General features: G+C 38.9%; 1 protein-coding gene across 1 annotated transcript in view; it reads left to right on the top strand.

Annotated features, from left to right (window-relative positions):
- ATM (ATM serine/threonine kinase) overlaps positions 1-20,296 on the top strand; it is a 70,706-nt gene that overhangs the window by 41,145 nt on the left and 9,265 nt on the right. Inside the window, exons 34-57 of the mRNA XM_063127080.1 lie at positions 1,600-1,771; positions 1,863-2,004; positions 3,607-3,783; positions 4,022-4,199; positions 4,359-4,446; positions 4,838-4,993; positions 5,570-5,684; positions 6,200-6,288; positions 6,368-6,470; positions 7,322-7,470; positions 7,640-7,744; positions 8,521-8,637; positions 9,575-9,809; positions 11,278-11,445; positions 11,685-11,804; positions 11,975-12,192; positions 12,574-12,781; positions 14,289-14,393; positions 16,133-16,297; positions 16,557-16,695; positions 16,875-16,957; positions 17,130-17,270; positions 18,157-18,273; positions 19,931-20,080. Coding sequence (XP_062983150.1) covers positions 1,600-1,771; positions 1,863-2,004; positions 3,607-3,783; positions 4,022-4,199; positions 4,359-4,446; positions 4,838-4,993; positions 5,570-5,684; positions 6,200-6,288; positions 6,368-6,470; positions 7,322-7,470; positions 7,640-7,744; positions 8,521-8,637; positions 9,575-9,809; positions 11,278-11,445; positions 11,685-11,804; positions 11,975-12,192; positions 12,574-12,781; positions 14,289-14,393; positions 16,133-16,297; positions 16,557-16,695; positions 16,875-16,957; positions 17,130-17,270; positions 18,157-18,273; positions 19,931-20,080 — 3,440 coding nt within the window. The remainder of the gene's footprint in view (positions 1-1,599; positions 1,772-1,862; positions 2,005-3,606; positions 3,784-4,021; positions 4,200-4,358; positions 4,447-4,837; positions 4,994-5,569; positions 5,685-6,199; positions 6,289-6,367; positions 6,471-7,321; positions 7,471-7,639; positions 7,745-8,520; positions 8,638-9,574; positions 9,810-11,277; positions 11,446-11,684; positions 11,805-11,974; positions 12,193-12,573; positions 12,782-14,288; positions 14,394-16,132; positions 16,298-16,556; positions 16,696-16,874; positions 16,958-17,129; positions 17,271-18,156; positions 18,274-19,930; positions 20,081-20,296) is intronic.

Here is a 20,296-nt window from a genome sequence, read left to right as displayed (position 1 = left end):
ACTTTTTTGTCTTCTGTAAAATTGGCCTGGCTTGCTGAGTCATTAACTAAATTTTGGGAGTTGAATATTGCTAAAATCTGGGATGAATTAGTTTTTCCAGCATGTTTTCGGAAAAGTTTAATTAAACTTGCTCCTGAGCCAACTCAACCTAGCAGTGGGGGGGGGGGGGAAGTCATGCAATACATTCTTCAGAAGGTGCATGTTTTAATTTCAAAATAAAGCATTCAATGTATCGAGGGTCTGCTCCTTGTGGTTCCACATAGATCCATCCTCCAATTGGAGTCCACCAGGGGAAGAGCCTTCAGCGTGGTGGCTCCCCTCCTGTGGAATTCCCTGCCTCTGGAGGTCAGGCAGGCTCCAAACTTGTACTCCTTTCGGCGCCTCCTGAAAACATCTTTATTCCAAGAAGCCTTTCCTCAATATGCAGCCTTGAGTCTCTGTATTTGCTTCTTTTAAAATTTGTTTTAAGTGTTTTATTCTGTTTTTATTTTATTTTTATCTTGTACACCGCTCTGAAATTTTTCAATGGGGAGCAGTATATAAATATTCTAAATAAATAAATAAGGATTTAATAAGAATTAGGCAATTTTTTTGTATCTGTTTACTTACTAGTTAAAGCCCCTGTTACCATAGGTGCTAGTCGTCTGAGGTGGAAACAGACTGTTCCTTGACCCCCATTGTGTCAGTCCTCCAGCGCAATCAAGGACTTTTGACCCTTGCTTCCTCACATTCACTTCTTCCCCTCAGGCCTGAAGCCCACCTCCTTCCCTCTTCCTCCACATTTTAAAACCTGGCTTTTCCTAGGGCCACTTCTTTCTCTCCTCCTCTGCCGCCTCAGAGCATTCTCCACTACTTCCACCCGCATTCCTCTGTGACTATGGCGACTCGTAAAGACCAAGGCCCTCCCTCCATCCCTGGCTTTGTGTTTTTCTTCCTGTGTGCTTGTGTGGCGCGGACCTACATGGGAACTATAGTTCCCCAGCTGCCTTAGGCTCCTGGCCAGAGCATGGAAACGTACTGTTTGGCTATTGAAGCTTGAGCTCTGAACTTTTTCAAAGTTTCAACATTTTCTACACTGCTCACGCATCAGTTTGAAACAAAAATGAGCAAAATCAGTCTGCTACATCTCGAGTCATAAGCCTTACACTACTTTATTCTTATATAAGGTGACTGTCTTTAATATGCATGATTGTCCCTCAAGTATTTATTTTTATTGTGGTGCTTCCACCAATGAGAAGAACTCATACTTCAGGTGATTACTTGATGACATGTTTGATGTTGATGTTTGCCAGTGGTATTCAATTGTATTAGTGAAGCATCTAGAGAAATGGGCTAGCACCATGCTACAGTGCCCAGAATGCAGGGAACATGGTGTTTTCTTTGTGCGAAATATCCTTGCTGTAAATATATGCCATGCCATTTTGATATCAGGATGAATAATGAAAATCACAGGACGTATTACAGTAATAAAATCATTACGATTTTTTTCCTTTGCTGTTGTCATACTGAAGGGGCAGCTGCCTTACTTGTATTTTGTTTTGTTTTTTGTGCATTACATATGCAAAGCTGTGTTTAAAATTTCAATGTTTATATTTGCAGAGGCAGTTGGAAGTTGTTTGGGAGAAATTGGTCCTATCAATTTTTCTACCACAGCTTTGCAGCACAGTAAAAGTGTGTCCTGCTCAAGTGCAGTTGATCTGTTTGAAGACAGAGAATTTCAGTGGGTTTTCATAATGTTAACTTTCATAAATAATGCTTTAATAGATCAATGGTAAGTATGCAGCTGAATATTTGATACAGTATGAGCGCTTTAAAAATGTGTATGATGTCTAAATTCTAAAAAGAATTTGTTGTTCTTTTAGTATTGAAGTTCGATCAGTGGCTACTTCTTGTTTGAAAAATGTTTTAGCCACCAAAACCGGACATGCATTTTGGGAGATTTACAAAAACAAAGAAGATACTATGATGATATACCTGCATCCTTTCAGAGTGTCTACGAAAAGGGTATTGTATTTTCTGGCTTGTAAAACTAGTTGCAGAAAATTAACTCTCCTCTCTTGATTGAGAAGGACATTATGGATCAAGTAGCTCCTCCCAACCATTTCTAAATGTCCAAAAATGTTCATTTCAAGACCTTCTGGTGGGAGGAGCACTTCTGATTCTGGTCCTGCCTCCAACAAGAAAACAGGGTCTGTTTCTTTTGGCTATAGTTCAGACTACCTTTTAATTCTTCTTCCCTTCCACTTCTTGTTACTTCAGTGGAGGGAGAGAAGTCTGTTCTACCTGAGAAGCTTGATAAGGCCGCAGTCTGCTTACTGTCTAACTCTAGGACACACTGTTATTCTTAACCTCATTAAGCAAGAACCACGCCTCCTTGGAGAAACCAGATGGCTGATTGTAGCCTGCTACAGTCCTTTGCAGCATGTTCGATTTCTGAGCCCAGTAATTGCTCATAGGATAAAGGTCAACAAAATAGTGCTCATAGGGTAATGGCATTAAAAAAAATTGCTATTATTGCATTGGCTCAAGGTGCTTTTGGATGGAAGGCTACAATATACTCTCGGGGAAGTAGCGGCACACATGGTTCTCTGCCTGTGCAGAGAAACATCTCAGAAACTTTGTGCTTTAGAAAGTGGAAGCTGAAACTCCCCCCCCCCCTTTGAGTACACCAGCCCTGTTCTTTGTACAAGCCTCAAGGGGTGGACAAGTTCCTTTCCCTCACAACTCCTTTGACTAGAATCTGAGCAGCAACGTCTTCAGAACATCCTCCAGCTTCTGAACATTCTGAAGCTCTTTCTCACTGTTTCTCTCCTGTAGGTTAGGTTCCTTCTTTGTATATCCGCATTGTCCATTTATGTGACCATTTGGCTGTCACCAGCTTTTCTCTTCCTGGAGGAGTTTTCTCCTCACAGAGTAAACTATTCAGTTAGGTTGGCTTTGTGGCACTTCAGTTTTATTAGAAGCTTTTAGGGATGTACAGATTTGGTAAAATCCATTCTGTTTGCATTTTGAGGATTATTACATGCCTTTTGTTTCATTGTCCTCTCATTGACAACATTAGATTTTTTTTCCAATTTCCCGAATTTGGACAAATTCGCATTTGTGCAAAGTCGCAAATGCCCCCCCCCCCCAAATGTGCATTTTCATGCCTTAGCCTATGGGGGAAATAGATAGACAGACAGATAGATATAGGTACACACACACACACACGGCTGATTTTTTTTGTTTTATGTATTTTTCTATCACTGACTTTGTATAAAATTCCAGAAAGTAAAACAAAAACAAAAACCAGTCCACAGAATCCATGCAACTTAGGAAAGCTGGTACGCTGCAAAATCGTGGGTAAAATTCATAGAAATCCAAAGTAATTTGATTCCGTTATGGATTTCTAGATGCCATGGGCAGCTTGAATGAAGCCTGGATTTTTCTTTTAGAGCCTTTAAAATGTTCTTTTACTTGTCTCAGCATTTCAGTATATGGAAGAAACAGAACTGTGAGCTAGCCAAGGAGAGGTTGGAGTTAATGGCTGTGAAAGGAGGGATTTATAATGGTGGGCTTTAACAACAACTTGATTTCTTTCTTTTTATTAATAAAAATCATATTTAGTTCTTGGAGGTGCCTGAAAAAGCAAGAGAAACCCTTTCGGACGATCTGGCTAATGCAAATCTATGGATTCCACAGAGTGAAAGTCATGATGTTTGGATTAAGACCTTAACATGTGCATTATTGGATAGTGGAGGGGTAAAAAGTGAGACCCTTCTGTTACTGAAGCCCTTGTGTGAGGTAAAATAGCAATGTTGGCATGCTCTGATCCTGGGTTTTTATTTAATGTATTTCTTTTTTATTGTCTTAGTATGTTGTTTTTTCATTGCCCAGATAATTTGGCAATATGTGAACTTTTTAAGTGAACAATATATTGACTACTTTTATATGATGATTTTCTATAAGAATAAAAGTGTCTATAAGAGACAAAGTGAAACTAATAATGTGGATTTTCAACATTTTATTTATGTATTTCTAGGTTCAAACAGATTTTTGTCAGACTGTTCTTCCGTACTTGATTCATGATATTCTGCTTCATGATTCAAATGATTCTGGGCAAACTCTTTTGTCCACACACATTCAGATGTTTTTCACCACCTGTTGCAAACATGCATTGACTCCCAGCAGGTCATCTACACCTGCAAATTCAGATCCAGGTAAATCTGGGAAGCTTCTCCTGTGTCAGAATCTGAGATAGATTGTGTAAAATAATTTGCTGCTTTGATGCTTAATAATGGACCGGGGTTGGGGACCCTGTATAAGAGTTCCTGTTGCACATCAGTAATTTAATAACTGGATTTTTTTCTATAACCTAGATTCAGAACCCCTTATTCATGGAAGTTTGGATAAAGTATCTCGAAAAACTATGCTTGCTGTGGTTGACTACTTAAGACGGCAAAAGAAGTGGGTTTAGTTTTTATGTTAGCCTGTATCTTATTTTACTGCACTTTTATCTTGCAACAGTGGGCAATTTAGACACAGGGTCAGTCACTATCATTTATATGACTTATGTTTCAGTTGTGTAGAAAAGAAGTACTCAGTAATGACTAAAATACCTACTGAAAATGACTTTATATTTAGCCTAGAATTGTGTTTGTAGATTAAACTAAAGCGACTGCTAAAATCTTCCTAAAGATACTGAATAATTTAAAATTCTCTTAAAGCAATAATTGTTATACATCTGACAAAATCATCATGGGAAATAGGCTATCCAGGGATCATATGTACCTCTTTCAGTTTAAACCAATTTTATATAAAGTGAGATGAATGCATTTGTGTTTAATATTTCATCCAGGAATCCTTCAAGTACAGTCTTCGAAGACAGCTTCTGGCTGGAGCTTAACTACCTTCAGGTTGCCATGGCAGCCCAGTCTTGTGCAGCTCACTTCACAGCTTTGCTCTATGCAGAAATCTATGCAGATAAGATAAACTTAAGCAAGCAACAGAAAAGGTATTAGTGTTAAATGCAGGCTATTTATGTTTAGGTTAAAACTATAATACATTTTATATGTGTGTATGTGTAATGAACTTGACTCAAAGGATCCTTTCATCTTGGGAAGAATGTTCTGATACTCAATATTGTTTTCCTAATTCACCAATATTTTCCTATTGCTACAAATATCACTTTCAGATAAAATCAGTTAACTTTTAGCAATCAAACAATGGTTTTGGCCCACTGGTTTCAGTAAAGTAATCTACTTGCTACATTAAGATTATATCAGTGAAAGAGGCAATGAACAATTGCTTTATCTGTTAAAATCCTGTCAGTATAATAGTTTACAATAAAATACAGCAGTTCATTTAAGGTCAGATTTTTTTTCTACCTTCAAAACACTGGATATAGGCATGTGTTAAGTAGATAACTGGGTGGGCCTGACCAAAGACGTAGACCCAGTTTGGCCAAGTAATTGAGCATTACTAAGGTCTGCTTGCAGTTTCGGTTGATATAACTAGCAGCCTTTTTGAAAAGCTCAGAAACAATGTATACCCAACTTTGACACCCATTCTTAAAATTTCTTTCTTGCAGGTCTACTTCCAAAGCAGTTAAACATCTAACATTTGAGGAAGGAAGTCAGAATTCTTCTTCATCACTTACTTCTTTGAGCAACAAGAGTAAAGAAGAAATTGGAATAAGTTTGCAGGTATAATAAATATGGCACAAAGTATTTGTTCTATTTTTGAGAGTAGTCTGACTTATTCACAAGGAGATGTATTTTAAGATGGATAACATGTACGTCATAATTACCAAACCATTTAATAATGGTATGACCCCACTGACCTCCATAAACTAACCTGAAAGGTCATGTAGAAATGGTCTCAGATGATGCAAAGATGATGCTTTGAAACACAGTATTCTATGAGCAGAGAGAAGATTTTAGCTTGTAGCCTTTTGCTTTATGTGTGATGCAGATAACATGTAGCTCTATTTTCCCACAATAATTGTTGAATCAATTCCTTCTACAACTATAGTTTGTTGCCATTCATGAAAGATAGGTCCAGTTAGGTGTATGGTTCTTTGCATCCTTTGCATTAAAGAAGATATGTACATTTGCCCTGAGCGTAGCCTGCATGCTGTATTCCACTGATGATTGCAATGTAATTAAATACTTATGTCATATGGAATGGAAGACAGACAAAAACTTTCTGTTTTATTTAGGATCTTCTCATGGATATATACAGAAGTATTGGAGAACCGGATAGTATCTATGGCTGTGGTGGAGGAAGAATGCTAGAGCCATTAGCTAGGTATTAATTTTATTAAATTTTTAGTAATCTCATCTGAAGGCAAAATATTATAAATCTTAATATTCTCTACCTGAAACAGGATAAGAACATATGAACATGAAGCAGTGTGGGGAAAAGCCCTGGTAACTTATGACCTTGAAACGAACCTCCCACCATCAACTCGACAGGCAGGAATAATAGAGGTAATTTTTACCAAAATGGAGTAAAGACATTAAGGGCTTATTATACTGATATCAGGTGTCCTAACACTAAACCACTAAGTGAATTGTTTCCATATTTTTGTTGTCTTGATAATATAGCCTCCTGTACATTTTCACAACTATTCCATGGCAATGGCAATGTATCTTAATTAGAAATTGTTTCAATGGGTTTAAGCAAGTTATTGGATTTAGGCCATTAAGAAAGCAGTCTTATGACCTCTAAACAGTGTCTAGGGCAGGGTGGGTGTGTAGGATTCTTCGGATTCCTTAATCTGAGGTTGGAGACCACAGTCCAACCCCAGAGGGGGGAAACACACTTTCCCCCTCCCCCTTCCAGACATCGCAGAAAATCATTACTACCATACAATACTAAAGTCATCAATAATATACAATATAGCTGGCAGGGAACAACACAAAACCCAAGAGCATAGAACTCAGAAGATCTGGCAGAACAGAACAAAATAAGAATCTTAATTGCCCTTCTAAATAGTTTCTTATTGAATCAGTTAAGGAAAAATTCTTCCATTATTTCCTTCTGACCATTCCCACTAGATAATGTATTAGTTATCTGTGATTTGGAGTACTAGAGAAATTGGCATATTTGTTTAATCCTTTATGGTGTCTGTGCAGAACATGATTTTGACTGCAGCACTGTAAAAGATTTTATGATCAGGTGGACCCTAAATATGTTAACCTGAAATAAATCCCACTAGGATTAGAAGTAAGTTGGTGGGAATTACTTGTAGTAAATGTGCTTCGCTTCTAATGGTTGTATTTTCAGAAATCAAACCTGATCCTTCAGATGTTAACCTTCTATCTTAACTGATTGGTAGGCCTTACAGAACTTTGGGCTATGCGATACACTCTCCGTCTACTTAAAAGGGTTGGAACAGGAGAATGAAGAATGCTCTATGGAATTACAAGAGATTCGTTTTCAAGCAGCTTGGAGGAATATGCAATGGGATCAGACCTCTTCTGCAAAGTAATGCAAAATTAAAGTTTTATTCAGTCTTGAGCATGTTAAATACTTTCAGCTCTTTATCTTTATGTGAAGGAGTTCTAGCAGGAATGAGTAAGCTGATGAATGGCTACTGTTATAAAGACCAGTTTAATATGGGTTTTGAATTCAAATATGATGTTTGTCTTTTCAGAGACGAAACGGGAGGACGAGGCTACCATGAATCACTGTATGATGCTCTGCAGTGTTTAAGGGACAAGGAATTCTCTACTTTTTGTGAAAGACTGAAGTTTGCCAGGTAACCAATAAGCTCTGGAAATTTCTTCTTTTACAATTGGGCCTATTCAGACAACACATTAAACCATGGTTAGGCCGCTAACCCTTTTTGCAGCAAATGGTTAATGAGCGTGTTTAAACCATGGTTATGTTGCCACCATGGTTAGGAATGGTTCACACAACATGCTAAGTCATGGTTCACAAGACATACTAAGCCATCATGTTTCGCTCAAAATGCTTAACTATCGTGGTTTAGTGTGTTGTCGTGTTTCATTTTTGTAAAATATCAGTGTAGCTTCTGATGGGTTCTTTTAGCAGTTTATTTAAGGCATGATGTACCAATGGGAAACTTGAGAAACAAGCATCTGAAACATCAGAGATAAGGCATAAATCTTAATGGATGGAAGAGAATTGACACAGCATCCACAAGAAACACAGTCCGGGAGATTTGCTACTATTAAAAAAAAAAAGCACCTCTTTTTAAAAGACGTTTCCTACCATAAAGGACTCATTTACCCTTTCACATTTAACATGATATGAAGCTTGATATGCAGTTTAGGAAATACTCTATTTTTTTAGTTAAGTCAGGACATCATAAAGGTTTTAGGCATCTGTTACAGCCAGATTTTATTTTCTGATGAGAAGTTTAATGATTGGGTTCATTAGAAAAAAAATCTTGGACTCTATTAAGGGCTGCTTGATACAGTATCTTTTATCACTTCTATTTACTGCGGTGGGGTTTTAAATTAGGTTGGCAGTAAATAGAAGTTTTATGTTCTTTCTTTCTTATATTCATAGAATCAAGGAAGTAGAAGAGCTGTCTAAAGGTCGTCTTGAATCTGTATATTCATTGCTACCTACACTCTGCAGACTACAGACCATTGGAGAGTTGGAATACATAGGACGCTTCTCTGGGTATGTACTGTTTCCTCTCATGCTTTATTTTGTATATAATACTCTGGATGTATTTGCACGGTTTGCCTTAGTACGTTCCTTTGTGTCTGGTTATCAAAATCTTTATTCCTTCGTTATTAATATAAATAAAATTTAAATTATATATTTGTTTAAACTTTTGCTAAAATAAATTGAATAATAATGGCTTACACAATAACTGACACTTTTTTGTAATTCAGATTAGAATAATATTCCTAAACATTTGTGTCAGTCTGTGCTGGTATAACAACACTATGTTTGGTGAAGGTATGCGGGGATGGAGCTTGGTAGGTCCCCATCCAAACTTTTATGTTCTGTGCCTGAAGTCTGAGAACTAACTGAAATACCTTTTGGGGACCTGATTATGTAGAACTAGTAATTAAAGATATGTAACTGGATTTGCATGCAAATTTGAAAATTTCCCAAGCCTAGATCAGAGATTTCCTGGGAAAATGCAATGTCCATATTGAGATTGTAATTCAGTTCCTTCACTTTGCCTTCATGTTGAATCAAGCCTCTGGAAAGTCTCCGATATATTGCTCTCGATATTACTCTCTCTGTGTGTGTATCCCGCCCAGAGATATTTTATGAAGGGCAGGATATAAGTAAAATCAGTAAATATGTGCATATATTAAATTAGGGCCATACAGGGTATTTTTATAGATTGGATGCATTTTATTGAATTGAATGAACACACTCCATCTCAGAATCTCTCCTAAAATAATCATTCGCCGTGCCTGGTGCTCAATACTCTTCTGCATGTGACAAGAAAAGGTTTTGTAAATGATTTTTGCTTTTTTGTGTGAATCTGACATTGTGTCTGAGTCCTATGTTTTAAAATCAGACTTTTGTCTAGCTAATACCTTATTTATTTTTAGTCAGAGTTCCTCACTTCCTTTCTTATGCCCTCTGCTTTCAGATCACTTACTGCCAATGAACTGAATTACATGTATCTGAAGTGGCAGAAACAGTCCCAGCTTCTCCAGGACAGTGACTTTAGTTTCCAGGAGCCTATCATGGCTCTGCGCACAGTGATTCTGAAGATCCTCTTGGAGAAGGAAAGTGAGAATGCCAAAAGGGAATGCATTAAAAACATCCTCATCAAACATCTTGTGGAGCTGTCCAGGCTGTCTCGAGTGGCAAAGAATACACAAGTAATACATTCTAAAAGTTGCATCTAGACCTGCTATCTTAAATATTTGTTCACAAGTATCTTTTAATTAACTTTAAAATATTAGGTATAAATTGACAGTTGTGTTTTTAAATAAGATACACCAATGCTTGTCTAAGATATGTTATAAAATTACCGTTCCACAAATTGCCTTGTGCCTCCTGCTCCGCATTTTAGCTCGACCAGCAATTTCGCCTGTCTAGCGGACACTTCGGGGAGGGGGAGGGAAGGCAGCTGGGGGTGGCTGGGGATATCTTGCAGCCCCACGTCCCCAGTCTTCTCCCCACCCCACCCCCAGAAGCCTGCTTTTCCCCATCTTTATGCTCCTTTATGCGAGCATGGAGACATTGGCAGCATGGTTCTCTCTGCACTGGTTATGAGTCAGTTTACTGATTCCAAGCTGAGAGTCCTGTCTACAAGCACAGAGCTAGGAAACCAAACAAACTTATGTCCCGTCCCGTCCCCATCCCCCCAGACACTGTACCACACTACCTGGGGGAAAAAGAAAAACCATTAGTTTTTATAATGCAGTTTATTGTTGTACGCCACCTTGAGAGTGTTCCTGCCCTGGCAGCCAAGGAATATTTTAAATAAATTCAATGGTGTTTTTTTTTAAAAAAAAAACACCTCTGGATTAATTTACATAAACGCAGACTAGAATCCCCACATAAGCACAGTCTGAAAATGTATGTGGGAACAGAGGTAGAAGAAAGTCATTCTATTTATCTTTAGACCTTCAAAATGTGAGGAATGAAAGGAAGATTAATAGGGCAACCTTATGCATGTTTAGATAGAAAAAAGGTCCTAATTCCCAACATACCATGCTGGCTAGGGCATCCTGAGAGTTGTAAGGTTTTCTGTCTAAACGTGCATAGGATTGTGCCCTAAAATACACATGAATACTAATCTGTGTGTGGCTCTTTTTATGTTCTTATGGAATATGTAAAAGAGTGTGAGTATTAAGTCATCTATGGCAAATTACTATTTTCTTGGTCCTGGCTTTCATGTTCAATATAAGGATGATAATACTAGGTCTAAATCTCTCCTAAACACTAATCCTATAGTTTAAGTTGTAGCCACAGAAATGATTACTTGCCCTATTGGTATGGACAAGCACATTATAAATGCTCTTAGTGCCTTGCTCGGTTCTTAACTTTGGATGTAAAGGAGTGGGTTTTCACTTCATGCCAGACTGTGCTGGATCTTCAGAGCTCTCAAGAGGAGGCATTTTTGGTAAAATCTGCATACCTGAAGATGAAATTCTTTCTGGGATGGGATGTAGCTGATACTGGTTTTCAAAAGTGTGAAGAGCTGGATCACATCTCAAGAGCAGGAGAAAAATGTGAAACTTCCTGCATTGAGCAGGGGGTTGGACTCGATGGCCTTGTAGGCCCCTTCCAACTCTGCTATTCTATGATTCTATGATTCTTGTTTGTTTGTTTGTCTTTCAGCTTCCAGAAAGGGCAATGTTTCAAATTAAACAATTCAGCCCAACAAGACATGGGGTATCTGAGTGGCAACTAGAGGAAGCTCAAGTTTTCTGGGCTAAAAAGGAAGAAAGCTTAGCACTGAGTATTCTAAAGGAGATTATCAAGAAATTGGATGAAGATTCATTCCAGGTAGTGTGGTACAGTTTGTACTGTGTTGACTTGGCAGCAGCCACATTGTTTAAATTCCTGTTTTCATTTTGGGGGAAAAAGAAAACAAATACAGCAGATCATGCCATGACGTTGTTGTGTTGAAAGGACCAAAGCATATGCAGAAAACCTTAAATAAAAGGGGAATTGCACATTACATGTTGAGGATGTGAGCACTTTAGTTAATATGTCTGACCTGTATGATATATTGTTGTTCAAAGGTGGAGAACAACGAAAGCCTAAGATTAATTTACACAGAATGTCTGAGATTATGTGGAAGCTGGTTAGCAGAGACTTGTTTAGAAAATCCTACCGTCATTATGAAGAACTACTTGGAAAAGGTAAAGGACTCTGGATGAATCGTGCAAGTTTTGCAAAGGATTTGAAAATGATATTTTGCTTTTGTAGCTTTAGTTATTTAATCACTAAACAGTTGGTGTTTATTGGCCAAGCTGGCAGGTTATAATTTTTAAAAAAGAATCTTAAATCATTTTTGTAACATTGATTCTAGGCAGTAGAGGTTGCTGGGCACCAAAATGGGGACGGCACTGATGACCTAAAGAGCGGTAAAATGAAGGCTTTTCTGTCTCTGGCTCGTTTTTCGGATACTCAGTACCAAAGAATTGAGAACTATATGAAATCATCAGAGTTTGAAAACAAGCAAGCTTTATTGAAGAAAGCCAAGGAGGAAGTTGGACTTCTAAGGGAACATAAATTACAAACAAACAGGTAGGTCTCTTAACAGAGGTGTGGCCTACATCCACTAATAGATAGCAGTTTAAGGTGGGTCTGGCAGCTGGTTAGCCAGATGCAAATGTAGTTCATCTGGCTATATTTGTTATGTGCTTTCTTAGGGAACAGTAAGCATGACCTAGCTCCCAGCCCTCTGTAGAAAAGAGTTAATTATAAATGTTTGGCTTTTGCCTTCTCCTGCCATTGGAATTGCTTAATGTTATAGTGTAGTCCTGGATACTGAAATCATTGGGCCAAGTACTTTGAGGACATATGTTTTTTCGGAGAGGGAGGCGACCTTATCAAAAAGATATCTGTCAGGATTCAAGTAGCTGAATTTTAGACTGGTGGTGTTATTTCTAAATCTCTGTTGCTAAGATATACTGTCAAAGTTCAACGGGAGCTAGAACTGGATGAATGTGCAATTCGTGCTCTGGGAGAAGATCGTAAACACTTCTTGTGCAAAGCCATTGAGAACTACATCAACTGTTTACTGAGCGGGGAAGAGCACGACATGTGGATCTTTCGGCTTTGTTCCCTCTGGCTTGAGAACTCTGGAATTTCTGAAGTCAATGCGATGATTCAGGTTGGTCCCACCGCAGTGTTGTCACTTCTGTATTTCAGGTTCCTCCTTTGTAGTGAAGTAGAAATTAGGGCCAGCTCTCAGTGTGTAGAGACGTTTTGTGCAGGGTCCCCAATCCTGCTCATGTAAATTCAGCACGTGTGGTCCCAGATGACAACATCAGTTCTCAAATTTGTGTGAGTTATCAATAGTACAATTCAAACATAGCGGGGGGTGGGATAATACGTGCATAGGTCCTATACCATGGGTGGGTGACCTCCAATCCACAGAGATTGCCCAACCAGCTTGAGGAAGCTTGGGTGCCCTCTGTGGGCCCCTTCCCATCCCCACCCCCTGGCCTCTAGGCTTTTGGAGGAAGGGGAGAGAGGAATCCTTTAGTTATCTTTGAACTGCGTAGATACCAAGGGGGGGGTTCCCTTGGGGGAATGGCAGCTGCACATTGATCTAGTGCTTGCAGGAGTTCCTGCATGAGCTGCATGAGGGAAACCAGGTTGAGCAGCAGCATCTCCAGAAAAGGACAGTTCTTTTCCAAATACAATGGACGTTGCCTGCTTAAATGCCTATATCGAAGGGAAGCTGAAAAACCTATGCTGGAGTGAACATCCAAAAACATGTATCTTCCTAGTAGACCTAGTCTACAGCTGAGACTAGGTTCTCAAACTCTGGGTTGCATCTAGACTTATAGCCAGATTGCCTAGAACAGGGGGTGCAGAACTGTTTTTGGATTCAGGGCTGGATTCCCCCACCTCCCACTCCATGGATTGCATGATGTCAGGGGATGGGACCACACCCTCTTTTTTCTTTGTTGGTGGAGGGGGTTGGGATTCACCTGCATGGGAGGGACAAGCAACTCCTCTTCCCCTGTGCAGGTAAGTCCTACCTCCTGCCATCTCTCTTCTCTGCTGCTACCTCCTAAGCTGAACTGGGATTCCCCATGGTCCAGAGGTTCTGCATCTCTGGCCTAGGATGTCAATAGAGGAAGCCCCCAAATTGGTAGGGCCTGCCACTGCTGACCTCAGCTGACAAGAAGAAAAGGAGCAGACGTCCTTTTTTGTCATTGGCACAGTGACAGAAAATCATAGCAACCATGTGCGTTTATTGACCCCAGAGACTTATGTGCAACTATATTGTTTTACCGGAAAAGGGAAGGTCTCAATAAAGATGTAATTTTTTTCCCTTGCAAATGGTGTCATGCTTAAGCACTTCCACCAGTATTTTATTTGTATGGCTTTGTTGGAGTACATTTAACACCAATATCCAATTGGAACAGTTTTTCTAATGACGGAAGGTTAGTAAGACTTCCAAGTAGTCACCTGATCATTGTGTGAAAAATGTATAATGTAGTACTACTATTAAAAAAAAGTCATTTCTGTCTGGCATTCATAACGCTTTGGAAAAAGTTTTGCAACGTAATGACATCTTTCCATACATGTGGTTGTGTTTAACTATTAAATAGTCACTTCTGCTTTTGTTTCCTATCTTTATGACATGGTCTTCTGCTGTATAACAGAAGGAGGCAAAGAAAATACCATCCTACAAGTTCTTGCCTCTGATGTACCAACTGGCTGCTCGAATGGGAACCAAGGCGATGGGATTTCATCAAATTTTGAATAATGTAATTGATCTTGAGTCTTGAAGCGTCTTCTTCATTTAACATGCAAATATGTTTTAAGGTTTTTGTATGTGTAACACCTATATTCGCATGGATATAGTTGTTTGTATGTCAAGGATCTTTAGTGTTTAAGCTATGTTATTTGCTGCTAGTTTTGATTTATTACCTCACAAAAGGAGCTACTGTATAATGAACGTGTTAGGTGTGTCCTTGTTGTGCACATGTTACACAAAACTGTGTATGAGGAGGGGCTGCTGGCTCCGGACTGGGGAGGGGGCAGCTGAGGGCTTCCTCACCAAGGGGGCGTGTGCCTGCATGATGGGCTAATCTCATGGTTTGCTCAGGAGAACTACTGGTGCCCTTGCTTCCCCTTCCCCATCATTCTCCCTGTTCTCTCTGTTGCTTGTTCAGTCTTTTTCTGCTCTTGGCTGCTGTTTCTTCTCCCCTCTCCTTGTAACTTTCTTTTTCATTCCATTTTGAGTGTGTTATTTATTTATTGCATTGATATCTCGCCTTTTTTCCTCCAAGGACCTCTCTCCATGTTAACCTCACAACAACAGTCCTGGGAGGTAGGTTGGGCTGAGAGTCTGTGACTGGCCCAAAGTCACCCAGTGGGCTTCCATGGCCAAGTGGGTGCTAGAACCCTAATCTCCCAACTCCCAGTCCAACACTCTAACCATTACGCCACACTGGTGTTGTCTTGTCTGTTCCTTTCCCCAGCTCCATCCTTCTTTCTTCCAGCCTTTTTCCCCTCCCCCCCATCTTTGCTCTCACTTTCCCTTTTTTCACTCTTCTTTGCCTGCTTTGAGGGGGAAAACCCAGAGATGATATTCATAGAATCATAGAATAGTAGAATTGGAAGGGGCCTATAAGGCCATCAAGTCCAACCCCCTGCTCAGTGCAGGAATCCACCCTAAAGCATACCTGACAGATGGTTGTCCAGCTGCCTCTTTAATGCCTCTAGTGTGGGAGAGCCCTCGGCTTCCTCCTGAGGGACCACAAGTAGTCAAGGAACTTGAGATCAAGCATGCACAAGCCAACTAGCAATTTGGGTTGGGGTTTCCCCTTTGAGTGGTCTGAATTGAAAATGGCATGTGCTTCTGCTTATTGAGTTCCTTCAAGCTTGCTGAATATTTTACTTTGCTTATAGTAAGCTGGCTATTAGAAGGAATTACAGAAAGTTCTAACTGCTATGACCCATATGGCCTGATCCATGTGTAGTTACTTAGGAGTAACCCCCATTTGGTTCAATGGAATTTACTCCCAAATAAGTGATAGAATAATAATTATTATTATTTATTTATTTATTTATTTGTTACCCGCCTCTCCCTCTGGATCGAGGCGGGGTACAACACAATTAAAACAACATAAAATACATAAAACTAATGATAGCTACAGGCTGTGATCCCATGTAAACTTGAGCTTTGTAAAACATTTCTGAGTAAACACACATAGGATTGGGCGATTTAGGTCTTTCTACATAGTACCATTGAAAGTAAAGTTTTTCAATTCCATTTTTGTTGAGACCATTAAAGCGTGGATTTTACTCATAACATTGTGAAGTTACATTTCCACAATAAACTACTCAGTATGAAATTTAAAGCGTGAGGGCCAGTGTAGAACTAAATCGTATTTAGCATTACTATTGAACCATTGACTTGTTATAATGTTTAGATCACAGTGAATATTTTAGTTATACATATGTTTAGAAAATAATTTCCCCAATATCTTTCTTTTAATAGCTTATAGCTAGGATTTCTTTAGATCATCCACATCACACTCTGTTTATAATCCTGGCATTGGCCAATGCCAACAAGGACGAACTCTTGACAAAGCCAGAAGAAGGATTAGCCAGAAGAAGCAGGCTCACGAAAAACACACCAAAGGAAACTTCTGCTCTTGACATGGTACTTTAATTCAACTTCCTTTGGGGTGTGTGAGGCTATGAAAAAGTTGTGTTTGTTTTTTTGCTTGTATAGTAAGTGTTACAGTTGGGGACTCTGTTTTCCATGTTGTCAGGGTTGCAGTGAATTTGCACACACACACTTCTTTGTTCAGGTTCCCAATGCCCTCCTTTGCTTTCAAAGATCTGTTTGATTTTAATCTGAAATATGTGGAAAGTACAATTTGTTCTTTAAGCAGTATTTCCCCTTTTTTATCCTATAGGATCGAATGGATGCTGCTAGCAATATAATTAACTTTATAAAAAGCAAAAGAGCTAATTTGGTGGCAAATGTTGAAACCCTTTGTGATGCTTATATCACTTTAGCAAACCTGGATGTGGCTGACTGGAAATCACAGAGAAGTAAGAATTTGGGAAATGGATGCAAGCTTGAAATTTGCAGTGATCACCTCTAGTTCAAGCTCTGTAATTAATTTTGTGAAAAGTATATGGGCTGCTAATCTTGACAGGTATATAATAGTTCATGTAGCAACCAATGTTTAATGTTGGCATTTGAGGTAATGCGTGCATTATTTATGCAGGAGCCATAAATATCCCTTCTGGTCAACCTATTACTAAGCTAAAGAATCTAGAAGATGTTGTTGTACCTACCATGGAAGTTAAGGTAAATGAAACTGGCTTCTTACCTTGTTAATAATCCTCATGTAGTCATTAATGTGTCTGGAAATTGTAACAGACATTGCTCAGCAGGCTGCATAATTCTGCTAGTAAAAGAGAAATGACTGTCATTGTAATGAATGTGGTAAAGCAGTATCTAAATTTATTTTTTATTTTAGGTGGATCCGAGTGGGAAGTATGAAAATTTGGTTACGATACGGTCATTCAAGCCAGAATTTCGCTTAGCAGGAGGTCTTAATTTACCAAAAATAATAGATTGTATCGGATCAGATGGGAGAGAGAGGAGGCAACTTGTCAAGGTGAGTACTCTCTGTGTTGCAAGTGCTAGAGAGAAGCGTATTCTTCATTTCACACAGTAAGAGAAAGTTGTTAGCTGACTGCAGAATATTGAGTTTTTAACTCTTATGCAGTTTGTTAGACTCAGTTCAGATAACACCATCAGATTGCCAAATCAGAGTTTGGCAACAGGATAGCATGAATTCTGAACAGAGTCTTAGATGTTGTTCAGATGTACAGGAACTCATGTAGTGAAGCCTTTTCACAGGCTGTACCATATCGGAATAGGCATTGTGAATTGTTTGAACACACATGCACAGAGTGGAAACTTTCTCCCCAATGTTAAGCTCTCTCCATGTTGAAGAAAGATTTGGTGTGGGCATGCATGCAAACATGTGATGTTCCCCAGCACCGTTTTGAGATGGTACGATTATGTAAGGACACCGCCACAAGCGCCTATGGATTTGAACCTTTTAGGTGGAGATTGATTGATTGATTGCTCCTGTATTATGCTTCAATACACTTTGGTATTGTGAAATAAAAATTAATAAGTTTGTGGTACAGTGATGAAAGAAAGGGTGTCCTTAAGCATTTTTACTAATCTTTTATTTACAAAATGGAGTGTTTGCAAGCTTCTGAGCAGTTCCCAAAAAATTAGTATAAAGTGACAATAGCATTATCAATCAGACTGTGCATAATGTGGTAGCTTTGTCTTAGATGCAGTGTTGTGTGGAGAACTTTCCTGCTGCTTAAGGTTTCTGTCCTCACCACTCTTGTGTGAGTGTAGGTTCCATTTGCTTCTGAGTAAATGTGCATAGAATCAAGCTATATGAATTACTTTTTTTATTAGTGTTCAACTGATATGCCAGGAAAGTTTCTATGACATTGCTTTTCTTGTATCTCTTAAAGGGCCGTGATGACCTGAGACAGGATGCTGTTATGCAACAGGTTTTCCAAATGTGCAGTACTCTGCTCCAGCAAAATACCGAAACTAGAAAGAGAAAATTGACTATCCGCAGATATAAGGCAAGCTTTCCTTATATTGAATCAGAGTAGCCTCTTGCAGTTACAGTGTGGATTTCTTGAACATATAATGAAGCTGCTGTATAAGAACAAAAGAAAAGCCATGCTGGATCAGACCAAGGGTCCATCTGGTCCAGCATTCTGTTCATATAGAGTTAGACCATTAATCCATCTAGCTCAGCTAGATGTCTGCTACTGAGCAATAGTGGCTCTTTCTCAACACCTGCTATTAAAAGTCCTTTATCTCAAGATAGCAGGAATTGAATCTAACACCTTATGCATGCAAACCATGTGCTCTGCTACTGAGCCAAACTTCCCTTCTAACATTTGAAGTTGCCTTATACCAAGCCAGTAACCCAATACAGGAGGCAGCAGTTGAAAATATCAAACAAAAATGATGCATATGGCACACAAATGCTAGGGTTATAACAAATTAAAGAACTGGGGTGAAAGGATGTTTTTTTTTATCATATATATATATATATATATATATATATACACACACACACACACACACACACACACACACACAATATCACCACTTTAGGCCCGAAGTAACATTAAATGTACACAAGTTGTTTAAAATTGATTGAACAAGCTGCAATAGCTGAATAGAAATGCTTTTACAAACATTCAAACAACAGGCGATATGCAGGCCTCCGGTTCTTTTAACCCGTTTCGCAAAACTCTTCTTCAGAATATTGCAACTATTAGCTGAAAAGACAAAAGTGAAATGAAATAAATTATAATATAATGAATTTTAATGAAACCCCAGGGAGGAGGTTATACATCCAGTACTTTTTTAGGAGCTAAAGTTGTAAAGACATTGTAACTCACCACCATCACAAAGCTACTGTCGTGAATGAATGGAGGGTTGTCAAAATTCATCAATTCCAAAATGACATATTTAGTCCTTCAAACAAAGGTTCATTGTGAAAACGTACATATATGCTAGTAAGAGTTATCTAGCGAAATAATAGCATCAATTAACAAGTGGTAAATATCAAACCTTAAAGTCCCGGCTGAAAAATGCAAAGCTTCAGAAGTGGTGAGTTCATATGCAGCTGTAAACTATTAGAGGTTCAAGGACGCTTTATATCTTTAAAAGCCAATTACTCAGGTGAAAACAGTTGGTGGCTAACCCAAATACGATGAGCATTCTATATTGATGTTTAAACTTTTGGGCTGCAAGGACTTTAATTTAAAAATCCATTCCGTTGCTCTTCTTAAGAGTATGATAAAAACCATCCTTTCATGCCAGTTCTTCAATTTGTTATAATCCTAGCAGTTGTATGCCATGTGCATCATTTTGGTTTTTTATACCAAGCCAGGACACTGATCCATTTAGCTCAATGTGGTCACCTCTGATGGGAGGTGGCTCTCCAGAGTCGAAGTATTTCCCAGAATTCATTCAGGGACCTTCTTCCACTGAGCTGATAATTTTTCCCTTCCAAATCACAGCTTGAAAACTGGGAGCTAGTTTCATGAGCATAGCTCTCTTCCTCCTCACTACTCTGGAGAGAATTTTCTTCTCTTCCCTTTCCCAAGTGAACATCTGATCACAGTTTGTAAAGTGTGCAAGCCGTGGTTACAACGAGACTATAGTTTGAATTAACCATGGTTAGTTATGCCAATTAACATATGTCTGGTTATTTCTTAGGTGGTTCCCCTCTCTCAAAGAAGTGGTGTCTTAGAGTGGTGTGCAGGAACAATTCCTTTGGGCGATTTCCTTGTCAATACTGACAACAGTGCTCACAAACGATACAGGCCAAAGGACTATAGTAGCTTAGACTGCCAAAGGAAAATGATGGTGAGTCAGAAGAAAATAAATCACTTGTTTTCTGTTTAGTGCTGCTTCATTAGTGTAGGATCATGCAGTCGTAGATTAATAGAAATGGAGTTGGCAGCATGAGAGGGATTAAACTCCAAAATCTATGGATCAGGACTCATTAATAGCTCCTGAATTAATAGGTAATGAATGCCACGAAAGTTCATTACTGTGCTGCTAATAATGCAACACAAGGCA

The sequence above is a fragment of the Elgaria multicarinata genome, chromosome 5, assembly GCF_023053635.1.
Source record: "Elgaria multicarinata webbii isolate HBS135686 ecotype San Diego chromosome 5, rElgMul1.1.pri, whole genome shotgun sequence".
Taxonomy (NCBI): Eukaryota; Metazoa; Chordata; class Lepidosauria; order Squamata; family Anguidae; genus Elgaria; species Elgaria multicarinata.
This window is presented reverse-complemented; position numbering and strand designations above follow the sequence as displayed.